Raw genomic sequence first — 25,194 nt, forward strand, 5'->3', positions numbered from 1 at the left:
AAGTTTGTTATTAAGTTTGTTCTATACACTTGAGCCAGGGCTATAAGCAGGAACCTAGATAATAGAAGTATGCCAACTATTGGGGTTCAGGGGTTACATGCCTTTAGCAGCTTCTAGGTTCTCCCTCTTTCTTTCCCTTCTAAACCTTGGGAATAATGCACAGCTAAAAAGGCTTTCTTTCTCTGTTAGTAAAGGCTCTTTGTTTAGTTAGTGAAATTGTTACCCAGGCTCCCTTTCCCGGCACAGAGTCTCAAGGGCTCCCTTCCTCGTACGCTATCCCAGTTGTGATGTTCAGATCAGCTGGTGATCTTATTGGCCCTGGCTCAGTGCTGCTGAGTTAATTGGTGAGGCCTGACTTCCTTTTGTTTCCAGTCTCCTGCTTTATTTGTTAGATTGTAATGGTGGGGGCCCTGCTTTATTCTTCCCTCCAGCTGCTCATTACTGGTTGCTACCTGCAGCAACACAAATGTTCAAGCAATGTTTGGAAAGTGCAACTCTCTAAAATTATTTTTTAAAAAAGAAAACAACATCCAGAGGTGTTCAAAATTAATTCATGCATTTTTATGTCCCATTAATTAAATGAAAACCATTTCAAAATCTCATTCTCTATACTGTTTGCTGACTTGTTTCTTAGATAATAAAGTTAGAAATATCAACATTGGCACAAAAAAACTTAGTATACTCTGATTGGATTATTTTCAAATCATGAGGCAAATATCACATTTTTCTACTCCATGAATTTCGACTTAGTTTTATTTAATGTGTTTATAGATATTCTCATTGACAGAGTGACTAGAACACATCATTGTTTCAGCCGTATTGTTTCCCGCAATGTGGCATTCACCCTTAAGAGGTGTTTGCGTTACTCAGTAACCCACAGTAATGGGACAAAGCAGAGTCCTTGGGCTAAAAATAAAAAAGGAAAATCATAAATTTTCTGTAGTTTTTACAACATGCCTGGCATTTTATATAAAAATAGAAACTTTGTAGGAAGCCTAAAATACAAATGTTGCTTTAATAAAAAGTTTTATTATAGAGAATATAGAATCATTGAACTTCCTAAAAGTATCTTAAATTCCCTCATACTTCCCCATCTCCTCTTAAATTAATTTTAAAAAATTCTTGGTTTATTTTTATTTTTGTGAGCTTTCCAAGCATTCTTTGCAACAAATTATACTAGACTATCATACAGACTATGGAAACATTTTAAAATATACATCTGTCTTAATTTGCTTTTTTGTTATAATTTAAGAAAGAACATGTAGGTAAAAATGACTCCTCTATTATTTAGAAGTGATGAAAAAAGTTGTATAGAATTAAAGAGAAATTCAGTTTCTAAAGTTAAAATCTGCCTCCTTTATATGTTTGGGGTATTTACAGGTCTAAACTTACCTGTAGCACAAATAGTATTAATCACATTAACTAAGCATCAATGTTATAAAGTGAAAATAAGTAACAGTTAGTTGGAATAATGTTTTCTGTCCTTAGTTAAAATAACACTGACATTTATTCTTATTATAGTTATTCTTTTTCTGATTCATCTTGTATCATTCATACAGACTTTTAATTATTTATATGAAGGTTGCTATCAAACATGAAGAAATCCAGAATATTTTCAGATTACAAAGGAAAGAAGCACAGATTTTTTTAACCTTCATATATATTATCCTACTTACTCATCACAGAAACCTAAAGCCTGAGAGTTATTTTATTTCTCAATATATGAGGCTTCTGATAGATGAGTAGTTTGTTGAAGGTAACAACTCAAAGTTAGAATGACAAGGTTAAATTCATGTCTGTGTATGCTAAGACTACCTTCATTGTTCTCTTATTTCTATACATAAGTAACCTCCATTGTCATAATTGTCTGACAAGATAGTACGTTGTAACAACCCTTTCATTCTCCAGTTCTAATTTTCTGAAATTTTGAGCCAAGATTTTAGAGTAAGTGATGGAAGAAAGAACCAAAGAGTTCCCAAAACTGTGCAATGACATCATGATGCAACTTCTAGTTTATAATCTAAATCCATTGTAGAAGAGAAGAATAATTAAAGAGAATGATTGATTCCATCAACATATTAATTATCTACTGTGGTAGACATTTTTTTAAGACACTAGGGATACATTGGTAATCAGAGGCAGTAAAACAACTTGTTTTCTTAGAGGGTATGTCTAGTGGACAATAAATAAGAAGTATCAACAAAATATATAATCTAGGCAAGTGCTAAGGAGAAAAAAACAGTTCAGGAATAATAGAGAATCAGAATGGGGAGAGATGTTTACAATTTTAGGTAGAGTGAATCAGGAAAACCCTCTGTGAGAAGGTGACCCGACCTTTGAAGGAAGGACTGAAGATAGTAGGTAAGCCATGCAGATATCTTTCAGAAAAGTATTCGAGGCCAAGGGCACTCAAGTACAAAAACTCTGAGGTTAGAATGTGCTTGACATATTCAAAGAACAGAGCAGGCCAATGAGGGTGAAATGAACTGAATAAAGGGGGAAATAGACAATGATACACAGGGATACATATCTTATAGTTCTTTTCTGACCTCTATAAAGACTTTTTTTTTACTTTTATTGAGGTGGATGGAAGACACTGGATGCTTTCATCAATGAGTCATATTATATGACATACACTTTAAAAACTGTTCTAATGAATGTAGAAGGGGGATATGAGGGTCAAAGTAGAAAGATCAGTTAGGAAGCTACTAAAAAAATCAGGTGGCTCAAACTAGTTTGGTACAATTGAGATGATGAAAGGCTGCCAGAATCAGAAGGCAGGACCTACAAGGTTTGCTGATGGGTTGATAATAGTGTGTGAAAGAAGGGAATCACTATGACTCCTAAGTTTTTGGCCAGAACACCTCAAAGAATGAAGTTGCTATTTACTGAAATAGAGAAAACAGAGGGAAGAGCAGATTTGGGAGGGTGGGGAGTGGAGAAATAGGGTAAGATGAAGGGCTCAGTCTTGGACCTATAATCTTTGATACCTTTTTAAACAGTCAAAATTAAATGAATGCTAAAGCCATACTGACATAAGAAGGATCAGCTCTTTTTAAGTGATTTGTTCTGAGATTATTATAATCATTCAAAAACAAATATTTATTAAAAATTTTATATGTCAAACTCAGTACTAAGTCATGGATATATTAACAAGGTATAAGATTTAAAAGTTCTCAAGGCACATAATGGTATAAAATTCTTGTATCAGGTGATTGAGTTACATGGGACTCAGCAATGCAGAACTTTGGAAGCAGGAGTGCTTGGTCCATGAGCACATCGTTAAAACTATACTTAGGTGTTTTATTCAGTTGGCCATCCTCTTGAAGGGGGTTTGGCTGTTTACATGGCTTGATTCCCCTGGAAGTTCTAGGGTGGCAGAGGCAGAAGATTATAAAGAAGGCTGTACTAATAGCTCTTACTGGTATTTCATCTCCATTGTCCTTATCCCTTCATGTTACTGATAAAATTCTAGTTGTGGGCTGTATCCAACGAGTGCTGCTGTCACAGTGCAGCAGACACGACATGTTGGTGTTTTCGGAGCTACACAGTAGTGTCTAAAAGGTGAACTAATCACCAGACTTTTTGTTTTCTTTGAGTGCTGTGTACTTTTTGTGCTGGTGTTTCAACATCTGGCATTCTCCTCTTAATAACTCTGCATGGGGTTTTTGAAGGACCTGTGAAGGTACCAAATAAAGTAAATACATTTTTAATAAGGCGACTACCCAGAGAAGTACAGGATTTTTTGCTTCTATTTTTTTTCTCTTTCCTTTTAGTATTTTAGGTCTTTAGGATACATTTGAGAATGTATTATGCCTGTGATTTTTCCCATTACGGAAGACTGCTGTGCTGAAGGTTGGTGCTTGATACTCAATCACAGCATCTTTCCTTTGAGTCAAAGCAGAGAGCAAATAGCCCTCTGTTCGGGGAACCAGGTAGCACTAACCACTCTCCGCTCTCAAATAGTAGAAGTAATTTAAGCTATCAGAGACCCAACACTACTTTAGTGGTTTCCCCTGGAGAACAAAGCTGTTAAAGCAAAATTTTGTGTGGTTTTCTTTCATGATTTCGGCTCCTTCTGAGAAATATATCTAGAGTTATGCAGGAATATTTCAAAACTGTTTCATTGACAGTGTTCTAGCAGAGTTTTTTTTTAATCAAATAACAACTGTGAAGTCATATCTGGCAATATGAGAAGTGCTATGATTCAAGTTACAGCGTGGTACCTCAGTTGTAAGAAGAATTTTCACATGCAGAATACTCTTTATATGTGGTTTGTATAAAATGTAAAAGTGTGATGTTTGAATAAAAATAAATAAAAATGAAAAGCCTGGATATTTATGTATATTTAGGGAAAGTTGGCATTGTAGAAAACAACTAAATATAGTAATTCTCATCCTAAATTAAAAATCAGTGTTTATGATTTACATAGTTAAAAAGGCATCAACTAGAAACACATCTTTTGACTTTCTACTGAAAAATTGCCCATGCGTATGTTATACTTTTAGTATTTAGGCACATATCCATAAAAATCAATGCCATTGATTTATGTCTTTTAATAATTTTACATAGATAGTATTATGTTGTACACATCTTTTTTTATTAAAAATATAAAATATTAGGCCCTGACCCATGTGGCTCAGTTGGTTGGGTGGTATGTCACAAAGCAGAAGGTTGCTGGTTCAGTTGTCAGGGCACATCCCTGGGAAGCACCTTCTCCTGTCGGGGTGTGTACAAGAGGCACCAATTGATGTTTCTCACATCAATGTTTTCCTCATTCTCTTTATATTTCCCTTTCTCTAAAAATAAATAGATCAAATCTTTTTGAAAAATTAGACTTTTGAGAAGTATCCATGTGTCCCACTATAGATATGCAGAATACTGATTTTCTACTACTCTTTGGAACAAATTAATCATTATTAGTTTATTCATTCCCTTAGTAATGGAAGTTAGGTGTTTAGTTGTTTCCAAGAAACCTAGAAAGAAAAGAGGAATGGACAGTTACAGGTGATTTCTCAACTCTGCTCCAACATCTTGGTGCACTGTACATTCTGAATCTTCACGGAAGTGGTTTTGAGTGGAGGCACATATCTGTGGGGCAGAAATCGAGGTCTGAATCTTAGACCCAGGACAAAAACGATAGTGCACAGACCAAGGAAGATGGCAGGCATGGAGCTCACATGACTACTTTGACAGGAAAAAAAGCACACAGTTTCATTCGGAACTTTTCTTGAGCTTTTTCTTAGCTCTATATGCTGTTATCAGATATAGTAATTCTAAAGACTTATTTTGAATCCATGTATAACAGGATTTATTCATGCAAAATACTTCACAGTTCAAACTTCCTGATCTCCACTCAATATGAATGTAAATCCAGGTATATCCTCATTCTTTTAGATCTTCCACTAAATAAATGGTATGAATATGTGGCTATCTGTTAGAATTATCATTCTTTTAGATCTTCCACTAAATAAATGGTATGAATATGTGGCTATCTGTTAGAATTAACTGGTCTCTTTACAAAAATATACTTTTATAACTCCACCTTGGAAACTCTGACAAAGTATTTACAGGGCAAAAGAATTATATTTTTATAAAAATCTCCCAATCATTCAAAAATCTTTCCCACAGCTGAAGCTATGCTAAGTGTATAGCTTAATTTTAAATGGAGTATTTCCATAATAGTACTTGTCAAAAAAATTGACTAGAAGTGATATGGCTTAAAAAATTTTTTTTGAAATCATTATCCAGATTTCAGTGGATTTGCTTCAGCTATTTATATTCTGCAAATGTATGTAGCTACTCAAGGTGCAAACACTATTGACATCCTGAGTATCAAATGGGTGTAATCCCTCAGAGAAAGGATAAAATATTTTACCTATGGACTGGAAAACCCAAGTAATTATCTTATTAATTGTGTATGTAGAGAATATTTAGTACATTATTAAAATTGTACTTCATGAATCCAGGCCCTTGTAACTCTTTATAATTGGTTATGCACACTTGCAATTTATGGCTTTCCTGTTGTGTTTCCAGCACAGTGATGCAGTCCATGACCTCCTTCTGGATGTGATCACGTGGGTTGGAATTTTGCTGTCCCTTGTTTGTCTCCTGATTTGCATCTTCACATTTTGCTTTTTCCGTGGGCTCCAAAGTGACCGTAACACCATCCATAAGAACCTCTGCATCAGCCTCTTTGTAGCAGAACTGCTTTTCCTCATTGGGATCAACCGAACTGACCAACCAGTAAGCAACTTACATTGATATGAGCAAAGAATTTCTCCACCCCCAGCTGTGCAGTACTGGCAGTACTCAAGTTTGAAAACACCCTCTCTCCCAGTTATGCAGGACCGATACTAACTTTCAAATCTTACTCAGTCTCCCCCATCGTGCTCCGTTGTCATAAAGCAGCAGCAAATGTTTTGGATGTGTTGGATGTACATTTCCTCAGAAATGTGTTTATAAATACTTTTAAAGAATTGTGCAACTTTATCAGATTTTTTTATTCTTTAAAAAAAAACACCATAGCCCTGGCTGGTGTGGCTCAGTGGATTGAGCTTGGGCCTGTGAACCAAGAGATCGAGGTTCAATTCCCCATCAAGGCACATGCCTGGGTTGCAGGCCAGTTCCCAGCAGGGGACACATGAGAGGCAACCATACATTGACATTTCTTTCCCTCTCTCCTTCCCTTCCCCTCTAAAGATAAATAAATAAAATCTTTAAAAAAAAACTTACAGAGCTGAATATTAAGAAAGTTAAATAAAATATTTTGGGGAATGGAGTAGTATCTTTTCTAATATATATAATTGTTATTTTTGAAGTTTATAATACGCTTTGTTTAAAAACTGTGAATATGATATTAAAATTGTATGCCTAAATAACTTTTCTAATTGACATGTTTTGGAAAACAGATCAAACTGCAGGTAAATTTTTCAATATATAACTCTTCCAGATTTTGTTTGGTAATTTATATTCGAGTTCTGCTCACATCTTTAAGTGCCAACTTCATACTTTAATATTATTGCTACCTTCATTTAATCACATTAAGAAAGATACAAAGCGAAGGAGAGAGGTGAAGGGAGAGAGAGAGAGAGAAAAGTAACAGTACTGGCTAACTGTTCTTAGTAAAATGATGCCATAAATGTAAATAATAGATAATATATTATACAGACCATGCCCAGTTATAATTTTGTGAAGCCCTTCATATTTATTTAAGATTCAAGCACATAGTAAAGTTTGTTCTCATGTCTAAAATTGCAAATGAAAACTTTCGTTTTTAAAAGTCTTGTAGGCATAATGAATAATTCATTCACTTAATGCTATTTTCTAGTATGTGTCCTTATGTATAGAGTACTTTACAATAAACATGCAGTTGCATTTGTGTTTGTGATTACACATTCATGATTAATGGCTGTAAAGGCTACAATTATGCTGATTATGCTTTTAATTGGTTATCATATACAAATGTGACAGACAGCTTTTCCCATAAACACATACACATGAATACGCAATGTACACATTTCTTTTGCCCCACAAGTAAAACCTTCTGATAAAAATTGGTAGTTTAAATTCTAACTAAAAAACAAGAAATGGAAAACTGTTTTATGTTTCAGAAAGAAATCATTTTATTTTCTTTTTAATTAGCAATGCAAACGGCATGTTCTTTCTTTTCATTTAGCAACCTTACTCTCATTTTTGTTTCCTGGTGTTACACACCCACGTGTTGCGTACTTTACAAAACTAATTCTGACAAGAGTATAAATGACAATGTTTGATATGAAAACCTTGGGTAGAGTGCGGCCAACCCAACTTGTCTTTAGTCTCGCCGTTGGACAGGTGTCCTTTTCTGCATCACATGGTGCACAGGCTCTGCTTTCTCTCTAGCCCTCTGACCTTGGACTTCCTCCCCTACCCTCACCATCATCTCTCAAAACCAAAAAAATTGACCTCTTTTATCTCATTTCTCAAGGATCACAGGGTCATTGAAAATCCATACTAAGCTGATAAGTCCTATAAATTTGTCTCCCCTTTCCAGGAGGAGCTATAGATTTTAGTTAAGACTTTTTATAAGAAATGAAGATGCCCCCAAAGGAGTAAGCATTTTAGGAACTAACATGAGAAAATTAATATATGGTCAGCTGGAACTTGTAGTACATTATAAAATATGCCAAACAAAATAGTTCACACTGTTTTAAACTATTGGCTGCATTTTCTGACCAAGCTTGTCTAGAACAATATTTAGCACAATAACAAAAAATTGAAAGAGAAAGCACATCTGGAACACTGTATTTTAATCAGACCTAATTTTATGCCTATGTAGCGTGAACTTTCCAATGCTACCTTATATTCTTTCTGGAATAAGGCAGGGCAGAAATAAATTAGAATTAGGAATGAGGGATCAACAATCTATTATAAAATACTGTAATTATTTCATTTTAAGAACTTTTCTTTTAGTATTTCTCTTTTATTTACTAATAATTAATATATTAACACGTGATATGATCAAGAAAAAAAATTCCCAAGATCTATTTGTAAAATCTTTAGACTAATCCCATCAATAAATGTCAGCAGGCTCTTCAACCTTTTTCCAAATGCTATGTTATCCTCCACCAGCCATTATTAATACAATGTTCAATATTATTAATACAATGTTCAATATAATTTTCAAAGACAGGTTTTATTTAAATAAGTTTTAGCATCTGAATTTTAAGAATCTCATGCAGATTATTCTTTTGCAGACCTATATTTTTACTGAAGTCTCGATAAATATTTATTTTCATTTTATGGTAGTTGATGCTATTTCATGGAGGAATTGTTCGACTAAATCGTCTGCCCCTCCCCCTAGATTGCCTGCGCGGTCTTTGCTGCCCTCCTGCATTTCTTCTTCCTGGCCGCCTTCACCTGGATGTTCCTGGAGGGTGTGCAGCTCTACATCATGCTGGTGGAGGTCTTTGAGAGTGAACATTCACGCAGGAAATACTTCTACCTGGTCGGCTACGGGATGCCGGCGCTCATTGTGGCGGTGTCTGCTGCCGTAGACTATAGGAGCTATGGAACAGATAAAGTGTGAGTTGATAGTCTCTTTTTTTCCCCCTCACTTTTAAATCTACTGGAAATAAAAGCTTAGAATTTCCCTGATAGCTAAGGTCTTTTTATCACTTCACAGCAATTAATGAAGGAACTGGAGAACCAAATGGGGTAACTCAGTTCATGGTTGTACTTTTTGTTATGACACAAAAAGAAAAGAGAAATACTGAGACTCAGTCTGATGCTGTTTTCAAGCAGCACACTTTTTCATTATCTTAATTATAACCCTGAGTAATTAGGGAGAGATGATTATTTTAATATTTTTCAGGGTATTGAGGCATGTGGTGAATGGGAATTAAAACTGTTTCGGAGGACAGTGCTGTCCGGACACTAACAGCTTCTCTTCTTCCAGAGGTGTCAGTTCTAGTCCCTGGCGAGCTCATTAGTCATTAACAGGGAGAAAGGAGCATGGGGAATTTGTGTGTTTCCTTTCCTTTCCCCAGGTGGGTATTGGGGTATAGTGATACATTTCCTTGTCAGTGTAACTTTATATAGGTGAGAGGCATATCTGGTGCTGTCTAGCATACTTTTAAGGAGCTCCATGAAAACTAGTTCTGTAATCCACTTCAGTATAATATTGGGCATCCTGAGAATGAATAAAAAATTCAACAGGACAAGATTAGAAAGGTGACCAAGATAGATCTCTGCTGAAGAGCCGCAGTTAGGACATAGATTGAAGATTGAAAATTGAAAATAAAAATAGGAAGGAGAACAGGTGAACAGAGCCTTAGGAAGAACACTGCCAGATTGGGGTCAGTGAGAAGAAAGTTTCAAGATGGTGTTTGAAAACCACAGTGTTTTCTGTCAAAGTTAACTCCAATAAGGTAAGCATTGAGGGAAAATCGTTTGACCTTTGCAACAACTATTTTGATAAAATGCTAGAAGCAAAGGCCAAATTAGAATGTGTGAAAGGAGATAAGTCACTAAAAAGTAGTGTTCAAGTATAATCTATACCTTGAGGAAGTTTGATTGAGAGATAGTGAAAATATTAACTCAAGATAAGAGAAGGATTAAGAAAAAAATGGAGCTCTGAGCTTATCTAGTCTGCAAAGCATCAAGCTGATAGGAGGAGAATCCTACAGAGAAAAATGACTCATTTGTTTTATATATATATATATATATATATATATATATATATATATATATATATTTCTAGAAGGGTAGAAAGGCCTAAGATTGGATGTAAGATGAGAAAAACCTTGATTTACTATTGAAATGTCTTTACTATGCACCGACTCCAGATGTATTCATTGCCTTGCCTATGACTATAGAGCTAAATAGTGGCAGATGCGTGACGAAACCAGCCATGTTTGTTTCTACCACACTGTGATGTTTCTGAGATGGTAAAATACCCCCTCTCTCCTGAGGTGAGTGTGGAGAGAACACACAAGGTGGGGCAGAAGTAAGTTTACAGTGGTGAGTCCATGAAACAATTTATTTTTGCACTATTATTTCTTAATTATAATATTATTTTCTACACAAAGAACTGTAAACCCACTTTGCCCCACCCTGTAAGGTAAATTTTGAGGTGGAAGAGCTTTTCCATCAAGGAGGAAATGCTGACTTCTGCTGAGTTGTCAGGTGAGGTCATTTTGACAGCACAGGAGATTTGAAAGCTTTGAAATGAGCACTACAGAAAATGTGTTAAGGAGCTCATTAGACATTAAGAAAAAGATGCCCAAGCAATAGTGAAGGCTCAGGTGAGGTTAGGTAATATCCATTTTTCTTGGAGTTAATAGGCCAAATTTCATGAGTTTTCCACCATCAGTCAGCAGCCTGAATATGCTGGTGATGAAGCCGCTCACTTCCTGCAAGAAATGATTCTCGAGGAGGACACAATAAGAAGAGGACTCCAAAATTATTGCGGGGATAGTTCAAATAGAATATATGCTGGTGCAGGGAGACAAGTATATGATTCAAAGGCTATTTCGCTTCTTTTGAATATTCTTCTTGAGTACAGTGACAGGTTGCAGAAAGCCCTTTGTCTAAATGTAACTAATAGTCATTACTCTGAAATCTAACATTGTGAATTGTGGTTTATTTTGTGGATTCCACTGACAACTGTGGAACAGATTGGGAATACATAAAAAATTATCTAGCGTTGCCTCTTCAAACATTTTAAGGAAGAGGTATTAGATAGATCATAGGATTTTTACAAATAACATCTTTGTTGATATAATTTACATACTATAAAATTCACTCTTCAATCATTTTTAGAACATTCACTGTATTAGGCACCCATCACTTTGATCTAATTTTAGAACATTTTCATCACCCCCAAAAAGAAACCCGTGAGAAATAACTCTCTTCAGATCATAGGATTTTATGTTTTAATTAAAGCATTTCCTCTTTAAGATATTAAATGGAATGTCATACTTATGTGTGAACTTATTCTACTTTAAATACTGTGTTTAGTAGTTTGGTTTTGCTCTTTTGCAGCTCATTTGTTTTTATTTATAATTCATGTTGATTTTTGTTCTCTTTGGATATTTGCAAATTTTCCTCTTAGGGAATCGACTCAAGTTTTTTCCTTTGTGTTTTAGTCATTTATTTTGAGACACATGTCATTTTCTGGGTAGTAAGAATCTATCTTTTCTTAGAATCAATAACGTGCAGTCCCTTGTGACTTTGTTAAAGCTTTGGCCATCATTGCTTTAATTTCCTGCACCATAACTGGAAACTCTCATTTACTGACATTATTACTTTGTGGGAACAGAGGCTAATTTATTTCCCAGGCACTGATTTAAAAAAAAAAAAGCTTTAATAATAGTTCAGTTTCACAATCACAGTTTTTCCGCCTCAAAGAGAAATAAAACAGATAAAGACAAAAGGGATGGTAGAGAAAAGGAAAGGATAGGGGTAATTGCATTAAAATTCTATCACAGCCCTGGCTGGGTATTTCAATGGTTAGAATGTCATCCCAATATGTACAGGTTCAATCCTCAGTCAGGGCACGTACAAGAATCAACCTATGAATGCATAACTAAGTGGAACGACAAATCTATGTTTCTCTCTCTCTGTTTCTAAAATTAATGCATTTTAAAAAGTATTTTAAAATGCTATTACAGACAAGCATAGAACATTTAATGTCTCGTTTATATGTTTTAAATAAAATTTCCACATATGGGCCATTAGAATACATAGAAAAAAATGTTTTTCTACTCTATGAGACTTCATTCAATCCAATAGCTACACACTGCCGTTTGCCCATTGATAAAGCAGGTATTGAAAAAAGAAAACTCATGCCGCCATTTTTATTTACTTGAGGAGCTAAAATGAGAAGCTCATGCTCCATCAGCAGTTTAATCAAGATATCTTCCCAAAGAAAAATGTAAACAATGAATTTTTACACAACTGGAAGGATGGCTGCATGTATATCTTGTTCCTTATTCTCAAAATCCTTTCCTGTTCCTCTTCTGTTTATTTCAAATGGCATTTCCCCTTCCTGCTCATTCATCACCACATGACTTTTAAAATGTAATTCTACTATCTCAAGACTTTTGTTTTTTTTGCCCATGTTCTCATGTGCTATTAAAAATTCTCATGAATTTTTAATGCAAATATGTAAACATCACAGTCTTAAATTAACTAGACCTAGCAAGAATTTGGACACATATGATCAGCCATTTTCTGTAAATTCTTCTTAAGATCAATGATTTGTATGCCCTGGGAGTATCTTTCATTTATTTTTGGAACCTCATCATTATTAAAGGTTTACTCCTTAGTCTGAAACACGTAGAATGCATACAGAATAAAGCCATTCAATGTATAGTACCGTAATCCAAATAATAGATATGGCTCCCCTTTTTCTCCTCTGAAGTTATGTGGCTGTATTTTATTGTAGTGACAGTGAGGTTTTATCTCTGAAACCTTTAATCATAGAAATAGCTTACATTTCTAGTAGCAAATTATATCAATGGTAAGAGAAAAAATTGTTTTGGTAGGTTAAATAAATATTTTTTGGTACAGATAGTGGTAACTATCATATTCCATGTGACTGATGGATTGGGATTTGTTTTACTATGAAATGTTATTAGGGATGTTAAATTGATTATTATGTACAAAACACACACACACACACACAAAAGCATACTTAATGTGATTTTGAGCAGTGGCTCAGTTTGCCATCAATTTGCAATGCTTGTAAGAGAGGCCTGCTATTATTTTCTGATGTTACTTAATAATTTTTTTATCTGTACTGACATTGTTACTGAGAATGTACTTAACACTTAGTCACAATAATCAAACATATACAAAATTCGAGTAAAGACCAGTGGAGTCATTTGAAAAATACTAACACCCAGTAAGTAGACCACAGGTCTAAATTTCAGTGTTAACAATTGGCATTTATTCCATTTTATCTATTTGTGTATCTCCCCTTAGTTTCATTTACATCATTATAGATGGCCATTTAGTGAGGCCACCTAATATGGTACTGTCAGAAGATAAAGGCAGGCATTGACTTTCCAATGATTCAGACAGGACAGATTTGGAAATACAGATTCAGAGCTAAATGCTTTGATATCATGACCTGAAACTAATCTTTTCGTTTAAACTTTGATTACCTTGGTATTACCACAAAATGCAAACAGTCTGCACAGCTGATATTTTTCCAAGAAAAAGTCACATTTATAGCTTATAGCACTTGCCTTGTAATGTTAAAACATAACTGAAAGAGCAGTAATTCGTGTGATGGGTAGGTTGGAAAAGGATTGGAAGTTGATTTCTAGAGGAGGGAGCATGTTAGGAAGGAGCAAAGCCCAGAGATTAGCCAAAGAGTTCAAGTGTGTAGGCTTGGAAATTGGGAAGGGGTTTCTGGAAGATGTTGATTGGGTTATGAACATTTATAATGGATCAGAACATCCTTTAGTACTAAAAGCATAGCCAAGCTCTTAAAAATAATTGAAGTCACATTTTATGATCTGAAAATTTGTATAAGTCATCTATTAAGTCAGATTTGTCTCCCAGCTCACTAGATTAAGAACAGCATTAAAAGGGGTAGCCTTCCCCTGCTGGTTAAAAGCCCTGAGATTTTTTTGTTTTCACATCATTGCCTCAGTAGCATTAGTCATTTGGGTATAAAAGCGATTATTGATTTTTTTAAATACTACATTGTAGTATTATTTAAGGAAGAGCCTAGCCAAGGAACATTGAACTTGATAGTTATCTGCAAGTTGTGTGCACAGGTTTATTTAATATGTTTCATAGTTTCAAAGCACTGCAGACCACTCAGAGAAAGTTAAAATATTTGGAATATTTTTCTAAACACATTATTTTATTTGATGTTGTAAAATGTTCTTGCCTGTAATATTTCATTGAGGTGAATATTCTATCTTGCTGGTACATTACCACCAGATATCTTCAACTCCATCTTGGTCAATGGGAAATAGTAAGATAATGAGGAAGGATTTTTCATTGGCATATACGAAGTTGAATATTGGACTTGAGCTCTTATTAGAACAAAAAGAGTATGATAACTTCTACAGCTAGAGATCCCTTTAGGTCACAACTTCACCTACTAGAAGTTTACAATGAAACAATAATAACACATGTTGGTGAGGATGTGAAACTAATTAGAATCCTCATATGTTGCTGGTGGCCTTGTAAAATGGTGCAGCTAGCTACTTTGTAAAACAGTTGGGTAAATCCTCAAAAAGTTAAACAAACTTATCATATAACCTAGCAATTCCACTCCTTGGAAAAATGAAAACAAATCCACTCGAAAACTTGTACACAGTGTTCATAGCAGCATTATTAATATTAGGCAAAAAAGTGGAAACACCCAGTGCCCATCAGTTGAAGAAGAAGAAACAAAATATGGTCTTTGTAGATGATAGAATATTATTTGGAAATCAGAATAAACAAAGCAAAATCATTGATACATTCTTCAAAATGGATATGTCTGCAAAACATCCTGTGAAACGAAAAAATCCAGTCAAGAGATTACATATTATATTATCTCATGTATATGAAATGGTGTCAAGGACTGGGGAGAGTTACTGTAGATGGGTCCACTTTTTCATCTGGGTGCTATGAAAGTATTATAAAATTAGACTACAGTGATCATCATACAACTGTAAATGTACTAATGTCCTTGAGTTGTACACTTTACAAACAGATCCCTGAACATCATGGTTTTGAACTGCGTAGGCCCACGTACAAGTATAAACAGATTTTTTTCAATAAATATTGCAAGTGTGTTTTCTCTTCATTATGATTTTCTTAGTAACATATTTTCTAGCTTTATTGTAAGAATATATGATATAATACATATGATATAAAAATATTTGTCAGTCACTATTCATGTTTTGAGTAAGGCTTCTGGTGAACAGGAAGATACTGGCAGTTAAGTTTTGGGGAGTCAAAAAGTTATACAAGGATGTTAGACTGCGCAGGGGTCAGTGCCCCCAACCCCTGCTCCATTCAGGGGCCAGCGGTACATTACAATACAACTGTTTTCAACTATCAAAATTTAAAATGAAAGTACTAAAATTTGTACTAACTTATCAAGAGATGATGACCTTATATTCAGAAAAATCTAATATTTATACTGGAGACATGTTTCTACAATCTGTGTTTGATGCACAGCAAATAAATATCTCATCCATTCATTGCAAGTATATAATTTTCCACAAAACTAGTGTTTATTTATTTTATAACTTGTATCTTTATTCTTTTTGAGAAACATACAGTAGCCCCCACAGACTTTTGAGTATGTAGACTAGAATGAAATCAGTCTCAACCAACCATTAGTCATGCATCTGACATATATAAGTATGTATTAAATTAGAACTATATTTACTGGTACTGTTATTTGGTTGACACTAATGCAGAAATTCAAAGTTTATATTCAGTACAGTTTTAATTTTAATTTAATTTAAAATAAATTGCATTTAAAGCATTCATTTATGACTAGTGATTACAATTCTTACACAATTGCTTCCTATTAATTTAAGCAACATGGGACTATGGGAATGATTTCAATATTTAGTCTTAGTAATTTATAACAGATAGTGCTATGCTCACCTTTGTAGTCCACTATAAAAACACAGAAGCTATTTTGCTAAAAAAAAAAAAAAGAGCAAAACCCTTATTGAAAAAAATAGGTTATTGGGATAAGAAGATAACATAATTTATATCTGATGTATGGGAGCTAGTTTTTAATTCTAAGATCCGCCACTTTAGCTGGACCACGAATGCTAGTCTTGACCACAGCTGATCACTTTCTGTTCCCGCATCGCTTGCCAACCCTCTTTTCCTGTTCATGCACTTGTTCACAAATTATTTCAAGATGAGATGTCTGAGTTTGCTGTGATGAAAATGGGATTTTAAAATTCTTAATACATATATTATTCAATAAGCTTAGACCTAAAGTAAGTTTATGCTTGGAGTATGTATTGGTCCCTTTTCCTCTTTTCTCACCCCAATCTTGACAGTTGTATGTAGTACAAATGGAGACTTGCATCTGTTACAGAAAAAAGATTACATAGTTTACAAATGCTCAGAAACAGACTAATATAATTAACTCTTTTAAATTCCATTGTCTAATAATAGCCAGAAAGTGTTTACTGGTTACGTTTGAAAGCAAGGGTAGTTTAGTCTTTGATTTAGGGTCCTATAGAAAAATAGCAAATATCACTGTTAATTTATATTACTTCAGAAAATTTGTTATTAGCCAGATGTCTACTCTGATAAGAGTGTTTTAAACAGGCAAGAGAATACAATGTCCCAAGCCAATTTGATAGTACTACATTAAACATGCTAACTTTGAATAGGGAACTACATGTTACTGGTATCTAAAAGCATTTTAAAATGTATGTTTTGGGTGACATTTATATAAATGGGCAATTGACCTGACCTAACTATTTTCCTAAATACAGATTCAGAATGACTGATGATAATGAAATTGTGATGAATAGTTTACTAGTAGAAGAGAATAAACTTTAAAGGTATAGTTTTCTATTACCCTGTTTGGGGAAATTAATTTGGTTCGTTTAATTTTGCTCCGTTTTGCGTAAACAGGAAAGTGGTCTTTACTGGATTAGTAATTTACATTTTTTATGGAAGATTTATCCAGATATCAACATCTTTGCCACTTGATTTGTAGTGATGTTTCTTAGATTTTGGAAGAGAATAATTCTGGAAAAAATAATAATGTATCCTTGTGGGTTAGATCCATTTCTTCAGTGTGTTAAGCTCATAAACTTGTATTAATGCAGTAAGAATACATTATACAAGGCTTGTCCAGAAGGTATCCAGCCATGTAATATGAAAAACAGACATTCATTGAAGAAGATACAAGATACAAGAAACATTGTACGTAAGACAATGACACCTCAGTCCCCTTCGAAGTAGGCACCTTGGGACCTCACACACTTCTAATCATCATCAGCTGCCTCATTGTATTTTCTTGAATCTCATCAATGGTCTGAAGTCTCTTCTCTTTCAAAGGTGATTTTAGTTTTGTGAAAAACCAGAAGTCATAGAGTACTAAATCTGGGCTGTAGTGGTGCTAAATCACCTGGGCTATTTGATGTTTGGCTAAAAATTTCTGCAACAGGTAGGTTGCATGAATCGGTACATTTTAGTGATGAAGCTGCCAATCAGCAGTTGCCCATATCTGTGGCCCTCTGAATCATCCCTAAAGTTTCCACAAAGGAATGTTCGAGCTTAATGCAAAATTTGGTACTCTACTCTCTGCGAGTGTTGCTCTACTCACTCATTCATTTTGAATGAGGCAGCCACACAGTGCACATGCTCACTCAATGGTATCTACTCAATGGTAGATACCATTGCACCAACTAGTACAATGAAGTTGCATTTTGAACACAGGTGCATTCCAGTCCACTCTCCTTGGCTGCCAGGTTACACTGATATCATGCACACTGTTCTTGTTATGTTAATAATGGCTGAACTTTTCCCTGACAGATCTCATATATATAACTATATATGCTGCTTTTACAATTTAAATAAAATATTAATAAAAGAATTTTAATAACATCTTTGTATTAAATAAACTTTTTAAAAACTCAAGATTTATGGCATATGACAAGTGCTCTTTTGCATTACAGAATACATCTGTTGTCCTACAATTTCTTTCCAGTATTGCTTCAAACAAACAGGCAGTGTGGTCAGAATTCACTTGCTTTTTGAATTCCAAGTAATCTCTTTTGTTATAGTACTACTGTAAACATAAATTATAAATTATACACGTATGACTGGATTTCATTTATAAAAGAAAGACGCATTAAAAATTAATAATAATGGCATGTTAAAATAAATTATTTAACAGAATAAATTCTGTTCTTCAATAGCAGGTCTATCTGGCCTTTTGTGAGCTGGGCTTTATTGTGCTTAGTGCAATAAGTCATTCTTCTAGTATTTGTTTTTCTAATCTGTCCTTGTCTTAACCAGTGGTTTTGCATTGCATCCAAGTGACACTGAATAGTCAGGGGTTATAGAATACTATGAAATGGGACATGTGTGCCCAGGCATGTAATCTGTACCAGGTGTGATGTAACATACGTGTAATAGACAACACCTTCATCTTTAAGCCAGAGTGAATTGTTTTTTACATCCACACAGGGAACTCAGGGAAAGAATCATGAAAACTTCTAAGGTAGTTAGTTAATGGGAAAGAGAGGAAATACAAAAAGCTTTGAGAAAGCAGCACATGGCCAAAAGCAACAGCAGGTGTGGCCATATGGCAATCAAATTAGAAAAGGGACCCTTGCCACACTGCCTTTAAGGAGACAGTCAAGTCCAACCAGTTCTCAGGGAAGGATGATTTACTTGGTACATTTTAAGTGTTTCATATTGCCTCTTTCAGTGCTCAAATCTGAAGGGAATTTAAATCTACTGCAGCACGCAGAAGTTGAAGAATTTTCTTAAAGAATAAAATTAGTAACTTCTAAATGATTTCACGTCCACAGTTAGAGATAATTATGCCAAAACACGTTAATTTCCAAATAAAGCATTTGCTAAGCTGAGATTGTTTTTAAAAGATGTAAAACATTATAATGTTAAAATTTAGTTTATTAAAATTTACATTATTTTATTTTAACAAAATATTTGATAAGGTGATTTATAATTTGAAAATCCCTACTGAGGCAAAGATACCCTGTAATAATGTAATTAAAATTATTTCTCAAGAAGTCCATAAGCTGCAGCATTTTCAGAAGTTCTTGAAGCACTTTCTTTTAAAAAGAATTTGCTGCAAGTCTATTTTAATTCTCAGACTGAGTTTCAAAAACTTGTTTGACCTACAAAAGAACAGGGGCTGTACTATTAACTTTCATTCTTAAACGAAATATTAGTATGGTACCATGTTGTAATTTCAGCCACATTCTTGAGGTCTACATGTGTGTGCATGTTCTAATCTGGGAAAACGTCCATGCTTTATGCTCTGTCCTTTACTCTTCCTGTCTTTGAGGGAAAATATGGTCTTTGTTGAGAACTTAGACCCATGAATATTCCCATTGCTCTGATCTCCCTTCTGACCATACACATCTCTATTACGGTGACAAACTATCCCGAGGTCAGAATAAAGACAGTGTTCATATTTCAACCTCAACATCTCCAGTTTGTTTCTGCTTATTGGCAGCACCACACTCTTACTTTCCGTGACCAAGTTTTTTAATAACAGCACAAAAAAAAATAACCAATTACTTAACCTAATGGCTAATAGTTTAAGTATTAATTGTTTCTCAAGTAGTGTTTTTTTTCAAATAGGATTCTTATGTCTATTTTGAATAAAGAGAAGTCATCTGTTACTATGTTTGACTTAGATGGCATCCACATTTTGTTGACTTCAGATAATTTTTTTTTCCGGTAATATGGGAATTTTTTGCTTAAAAACCTGGCTTTGAACCTTTTATGATTTTAAAAGTCACAAAAAAGTCTTAAAAATTATAAATATCATTGCTTCTATCAATCATATGTTAAAACTATTAGTATTTTGGCACACTGCTCTCAGGAATTATTAGAATGAAACATGGCTGAAGCCCTTTTGGTCCACTTCTAATCTTTCCTACTTCCACGTGAGAGGCAACTACTAAATGAGTTTGGTTATTTTCCCCCTTTCAATAAAAAGATATATCACACACATGTATCTGTCAAAAATGTATTACCTTAAGTATGTATATATACAGTTAAAAGGTATTTGGTATACATTATTTATGTTACTTTTTCACTTAAATTTGTTACAGTGATCAATCCTACTGACATAAAGATCTACTTCCTCCCTTTTAAGTGTTGTGTAACATTACATCATATGAAGTGGAAACATTTTATTTACCTATTTCTCTGTTGATGGACATTTATGAATTCCTTTCTTCATAGTTTTTTTCCTATTCCATTATTCCTAAGATTTAAATAACATTTTTATTTCAAAAGCAGTATATTTACATACTTCAGATATAAGGTTTAGACCACTTAGCAAGTCACCCTTGAATAGTTTCATCTGGAGATGTTTTATTTTTAAATTATGCCTCCAATATAGCAAAATGGCAAATAATTCAAGATATGATTTTTAACATCAAATGTAATTTGTTCAAAATTTACATTAATCTTTCTCCTAACTAGTCACTTCCATTTTGTCTTCCTGTCATCCCAAAGAATGAAAATGTAATTTCCCAGAGGCTTTAAGAATTGGGGAGTATTAAATGTAGCTGAAATTAAGTGATTAATAATTTACTTTGGGTCATGAATCAACTTCATGGGATGCTAAGGATCATTTGCGACCCCAGAAGCACTAGCGGTAACAATGCACTTTTTAAGACTCAAGAACTCTCAAAGGTTGGCTGCCCAACCTAATTAAACTTCAATCTTCTGATAGCAAATTTATTTCTTCTTTGTACAGAATGTCCTGAGATCTACTTGACAGGAAAATGTCACTTTGCCTGACAGCTGATAGACAGGTTATGTAGCACCATAATTGGAGAGAAAAGGATAGCTTAAAGCTACTCTATTTAATGGCTGTGTGTATGGCTTTTTCTTTCTTCCTTTTTCTTTTTTTTTAAGGTTTCTATGACAGACAAAGGCTTTAGCAAATAGGCTCTGTGCCATTTTTCCCTGCTTCCTCCAGGGGTAATTATCTTACTCCATCAATAGTGCTGTCAGAAATTGGGCAAGTAATTCAGCATTTAAATGAACAAGCAATGTAATATTTCCTGTCTCCCAGTGGAATGCTTTGCAGCTCACATTCTTCTCTGTCACTCGCTCACTCTTGATGTATATCCCATAACCAGTCCTTGAATGCCTTCTCTCCCTTGTGTTTCATTGCAGATGTTGGCTCCGACTTGACACCTACTTCATTTGGAGTTTTATAGGACCAGCAACCTTGATAATTATGGTAAGAACTCCTAATTAACTGTATTTTCCAGGTCAAGAAATAAAGCTTTCACTATCCCTCTACTGACTATGTTTAATTTACATAGATTAATTTGGGTAAAGCCTATACTTATTTGACCCTACATAACTCAAACAATTAGACACTCATTATAGTCTACTTTTGTATTCCTAAAATACTTAACCAAAGCCACTGGGAGAAGAAAACATTTATTTACAAGTTTATGCACTGTTGTGGCTCCTCAGGAGCCCGAGTTTACATAATCCATTTGGTTTTTGTAGATTTTTGAATAGTGATGACTCTAAGTTTGACCAACATTACAGTTCCAAATGGGTAATTTGAAGTATGGATTGAACCAAAAATTGGAAAAGTGGCAAAATAGCTTATTGATTGTTTTAATATAAATCTTGAAATTTTTAAATTAAAAAAATTCATGTAAAAATGCCACAAGCAAGCATTCTGGAGTCATTCTTTTTGTTGTCATTTTTAAATGCATAATATCTTGATTTCAAATATGAATTATCAATCCTCATTTAGACACAATTATTAGTATCATTTGCAGACTTAATTAAAAATAAAAAGTTGTTATCCATTGTTTGAAAAAATAGCCTTGGTTTTGAATAAAGTATTCAAAAGTCATTTTCTGAAATCCTTTGTTATATTTTGAAATCCTAGATATATTCTGAAATTCAGACATTTTTTCAGACTTTATAAAGGTAATAAGGTACATATACTACATATTGCATATTATTTCTAGTGATAAATAAGCAGTCACACCAAATCAAACGTATCAACTAATACTCACAGGAGAGACTAGACAAGAGTCTGTAACCAGACACTAATAATTCAGCAGGAAAAAAAGTGAAAAGTTAAAATAAAGACATGAAGAGCCTTATGTCCATTCAAATTATGTCTCCCACCTACTGGATTTCATTCAGGTTGTTTTTTGACTACCCAATACATTTTTTTAAACTTTTACTCTCTTATGCTTTTTGAATGTGATAAATGATTGCAACCCTATATTACTTAAAGAGCTTCTGTGGGACTTAGTATTAGATTTTCTTAGTTTCCCCAAACTCAGATTCTGGAATATATAAACAATTAAGGCAATCAAGGGCTACTTGACATGGTGGTTTTCTAGAGTTTACATATATATGGTATATGGAATCTACACTAGAAGTATTTATTTTGTATTGTTTTAAATCATATACTCTCTTTGACTTCAGTAATAAAACAACCTCTTCACATGCACCTTCTACTTTAATCCTGCTCGTTTTAACATCAGAATTTAACCAGAATTTTATAACCCTTTTGATCTGTTGGTTCAAAACTAGATCGATTTTAGTATTTGTGTGTACTTGGCATAACAGTGCTTTGTACCTCATTGATATTCCAATTCCCCAAACTGGCTTCTTGCCTTTACTAAAAGACTAGGCAATCATCTATGATCCAATTTCTTTAAAAGTGTAGTGAGAGCTAATTTCCCAGAACAGCTCATCTGTTATGTTGAATAGACTTACTTTACTCCAGTTATGGTACATAACAGTACCTTTTACATTTCAGCTTAATGTAATCTTCCTTGGGATTGCTTTGTATAAAATGTTTCATCATACTGCCATTCTGAAACCTGAATCGGGCTGTCTTGATAATATCAAGTAAGTGATTTTTCCTTTTCTTTCTTTTTTTTAAGCTGCCTTACTTGGATACACTAAACTATCCTTGCTTTTAGTTGTATTGAAATCTTATAACAAAATGATAAAATCAGTGTGTTGTCTTTGCTGAATAAAATCATTTATTGACTATTAAGGTAACTGGATCTGCCTGAAAATGAGTCCACTGAAGCTCTGTTTTCAAGGAAACACCCCAACTCTGATTTATAGCATGAGAAGATTTTAATATATACATTTGTTTATTTTGTTCTGAAAGCAAATATGAAATTTCTGGACCCAGGCAGAGTATTATTTCTTAGAATCACAAGGGCATCGGTTCCAATCATTCCATGTCCCCATCAGAACAGTGTGAAGAGAGCCAGATGGTGGCATCTGTGGATACCAGAAGGGATTCTACACCGCAGAGAGGAGCCCCTAACTACTACTCTGGGCATTTATACAGGAACCGTTATACAGATGCCCATCTCTCCTCCTGAGATAGGAGGAGAAATTTCAACTCCCTGGTATAAAATCATTTGGAACATAAATGTGGGCTTTACCTTCTCTAACCTGTGAAATGTTAACCTTTTTACCTCATGGGAAGTCAATCCCTCCAGACGTCTATCAGTATCTACTCAGTCACTAAATCATCTTTTAACTTCCCAGGTTTGTCTTTTAACCCAAATTCCACTTGTCGAAGTGCAGAAAACCCTAGCCATGCAGATATATGAAAATATTCACTTTACTTTCCACCCTAGTAGTACTTCCTTTATATATACAGAAAAAAAGAAGCTAATTTACATTGTCTGAGAAGAAATACGGTTTCTTGGCATAACCAAAATATTTATCTTTAGAGTCTATGATGTTTGAGAAAGACAAATGCGTTCAGATATATTTTAGTCATTAATACATATTGTGTATTAAATTGCCTTTGTGTATAATCTGTCTGTGTGTTAATTTGGTTAAATGTTTGGGTTGAAATGAATGTACTTTCTGAAATTTCCTGAAGTCGCCTATGATTTTCACGTGCTGCTGACATTCTCCTTGAATGACTCAGAGAGCAGCTTTGTCACCCATTTTCCATCTTTCTACATTGAGTCCCTGACATAGTTCCTTGCCCACAGTAGAGCCTCAACCAAAGTCTACAGAATAAATTAATACATTAAAGACTTTAGTGAAAAAATATATCGACATTAAGTGGTTCATTTCATTGAGTCAATTATCTGCCTAAATAAATTAAGAAGGATAGCTAAGGAACTAGAAAATCGTAATATAATGGAGTAAACTAAAAATTATCTACTGCAAGTAATAGTCTTTTGTAAGTCTTATAATACTGAGTTGAGATAATAGTCATTGTGTTGTTGATTTGTGTACAATTAGACTGCCCTTCTGAAATGTAGTTAAAAAACAGCCCTCTTTGGTGTGGCTCACTGAATTGAGCACCAACCTGCAAAACAAAGGGTCACCAGTTTGGTTCCCAGTCAAGGCACATGCCTGGGTTGCAGGCCAGGTCCCCTGTTGGGGGCGTGCTAGAGACAACCACACATTGATGTTTCTGTCCCTCCCTTTCTCCCTCCCTTCCCTTCTGTCTAAAAATAAATATATAATTAAAAAATAAAACATAGTTAAAAAACAAAAATATATAGCTTTAGTTCCTTGGACTATATGATCCTGGTAAAATTGTGTTTGGGTAAATTAAATGACATATTTTCTTTATCACAATGTACATTTACTCACCTTAGTATAATTACAACACCTTCATATCTTATTCTTTAGTATAAAACAATATAAAAGTAATGATTGTCATTTGTCATGTTTTTAAAGTACAACCAAAAATAAGCAAATAAAACATTGATATTTATGTACTAGCTTTTAACATGTTCAGAATCAGAAAAAGGTCATGTACTTAGTGCAATGGTGTATTTTAAAAGATAGATTTGTTCTTTCATTATTCATATGTATTTCTTTAGGTAGTATGAAACAACTCTTTATGATATTACTATTTAGAAAAACAAATATACAAAAGGAAATCATTACCTCGTGGCATTGATGGCATCAAGCTATATCTTTCAAATCAAAGCCTTAAATAAGAAAATCTTGATTAAAATT

General features: G+C 34.1%; 1 protein-coding gene across 16 annotated transcripts in view; it reads left to right on the forward strand.

Annotated features, from left to right (window-relative positions):
* ADGRL3 (adhesion G protein-coupled receptor L3) overlaps window positions 1–25,194 on the forward strand; it is a 770,297-nt gene that overhangs the window by 670,983 nt on the left and 74,120 nt on the right. For all 16 annotated transcript variants that reach the window (XM_053655018.1, XM_053655016.1, XM_053655023.1 and 13 more), the window contains 4 exons: window positions 6,037–6,246; window positions 8,846–9,066; window positions 21,373–21,439; window positions 23,000–23,091. In XM_053655018.1, the coding sequence (XP_053510993.1) occupies window positions 6,037–6,246; window positions 8,846–9,066; window positions 21,373–21,439; window positions 23,000–23,091 (590 nt within the window). The remainder of the gene's footprint in view (window positions 1–6,036; window positions 6,247–8,845; window positions 9,067–21,372; window positions 21,440–22,999; window positions 23,092–25,194) is intronic.

Source organism: Artibeus jamaicensis, unplaced genomic scaffold (assembly GCF_021234435.1).
Source record: "Artibeus jamaicensis isolate MK-2021 breed Jamaican fruit bat unplaced genomic scaffold, CSHL_Jam_final contig_908, whole genome shotgun sequence".
Lineage (NCBI taxonomy): Eukaryota > Metazoa > Chordata > Mammalia > Chiroptera > Phyllostomidae > Artibeus > Artibeus jamaicensis.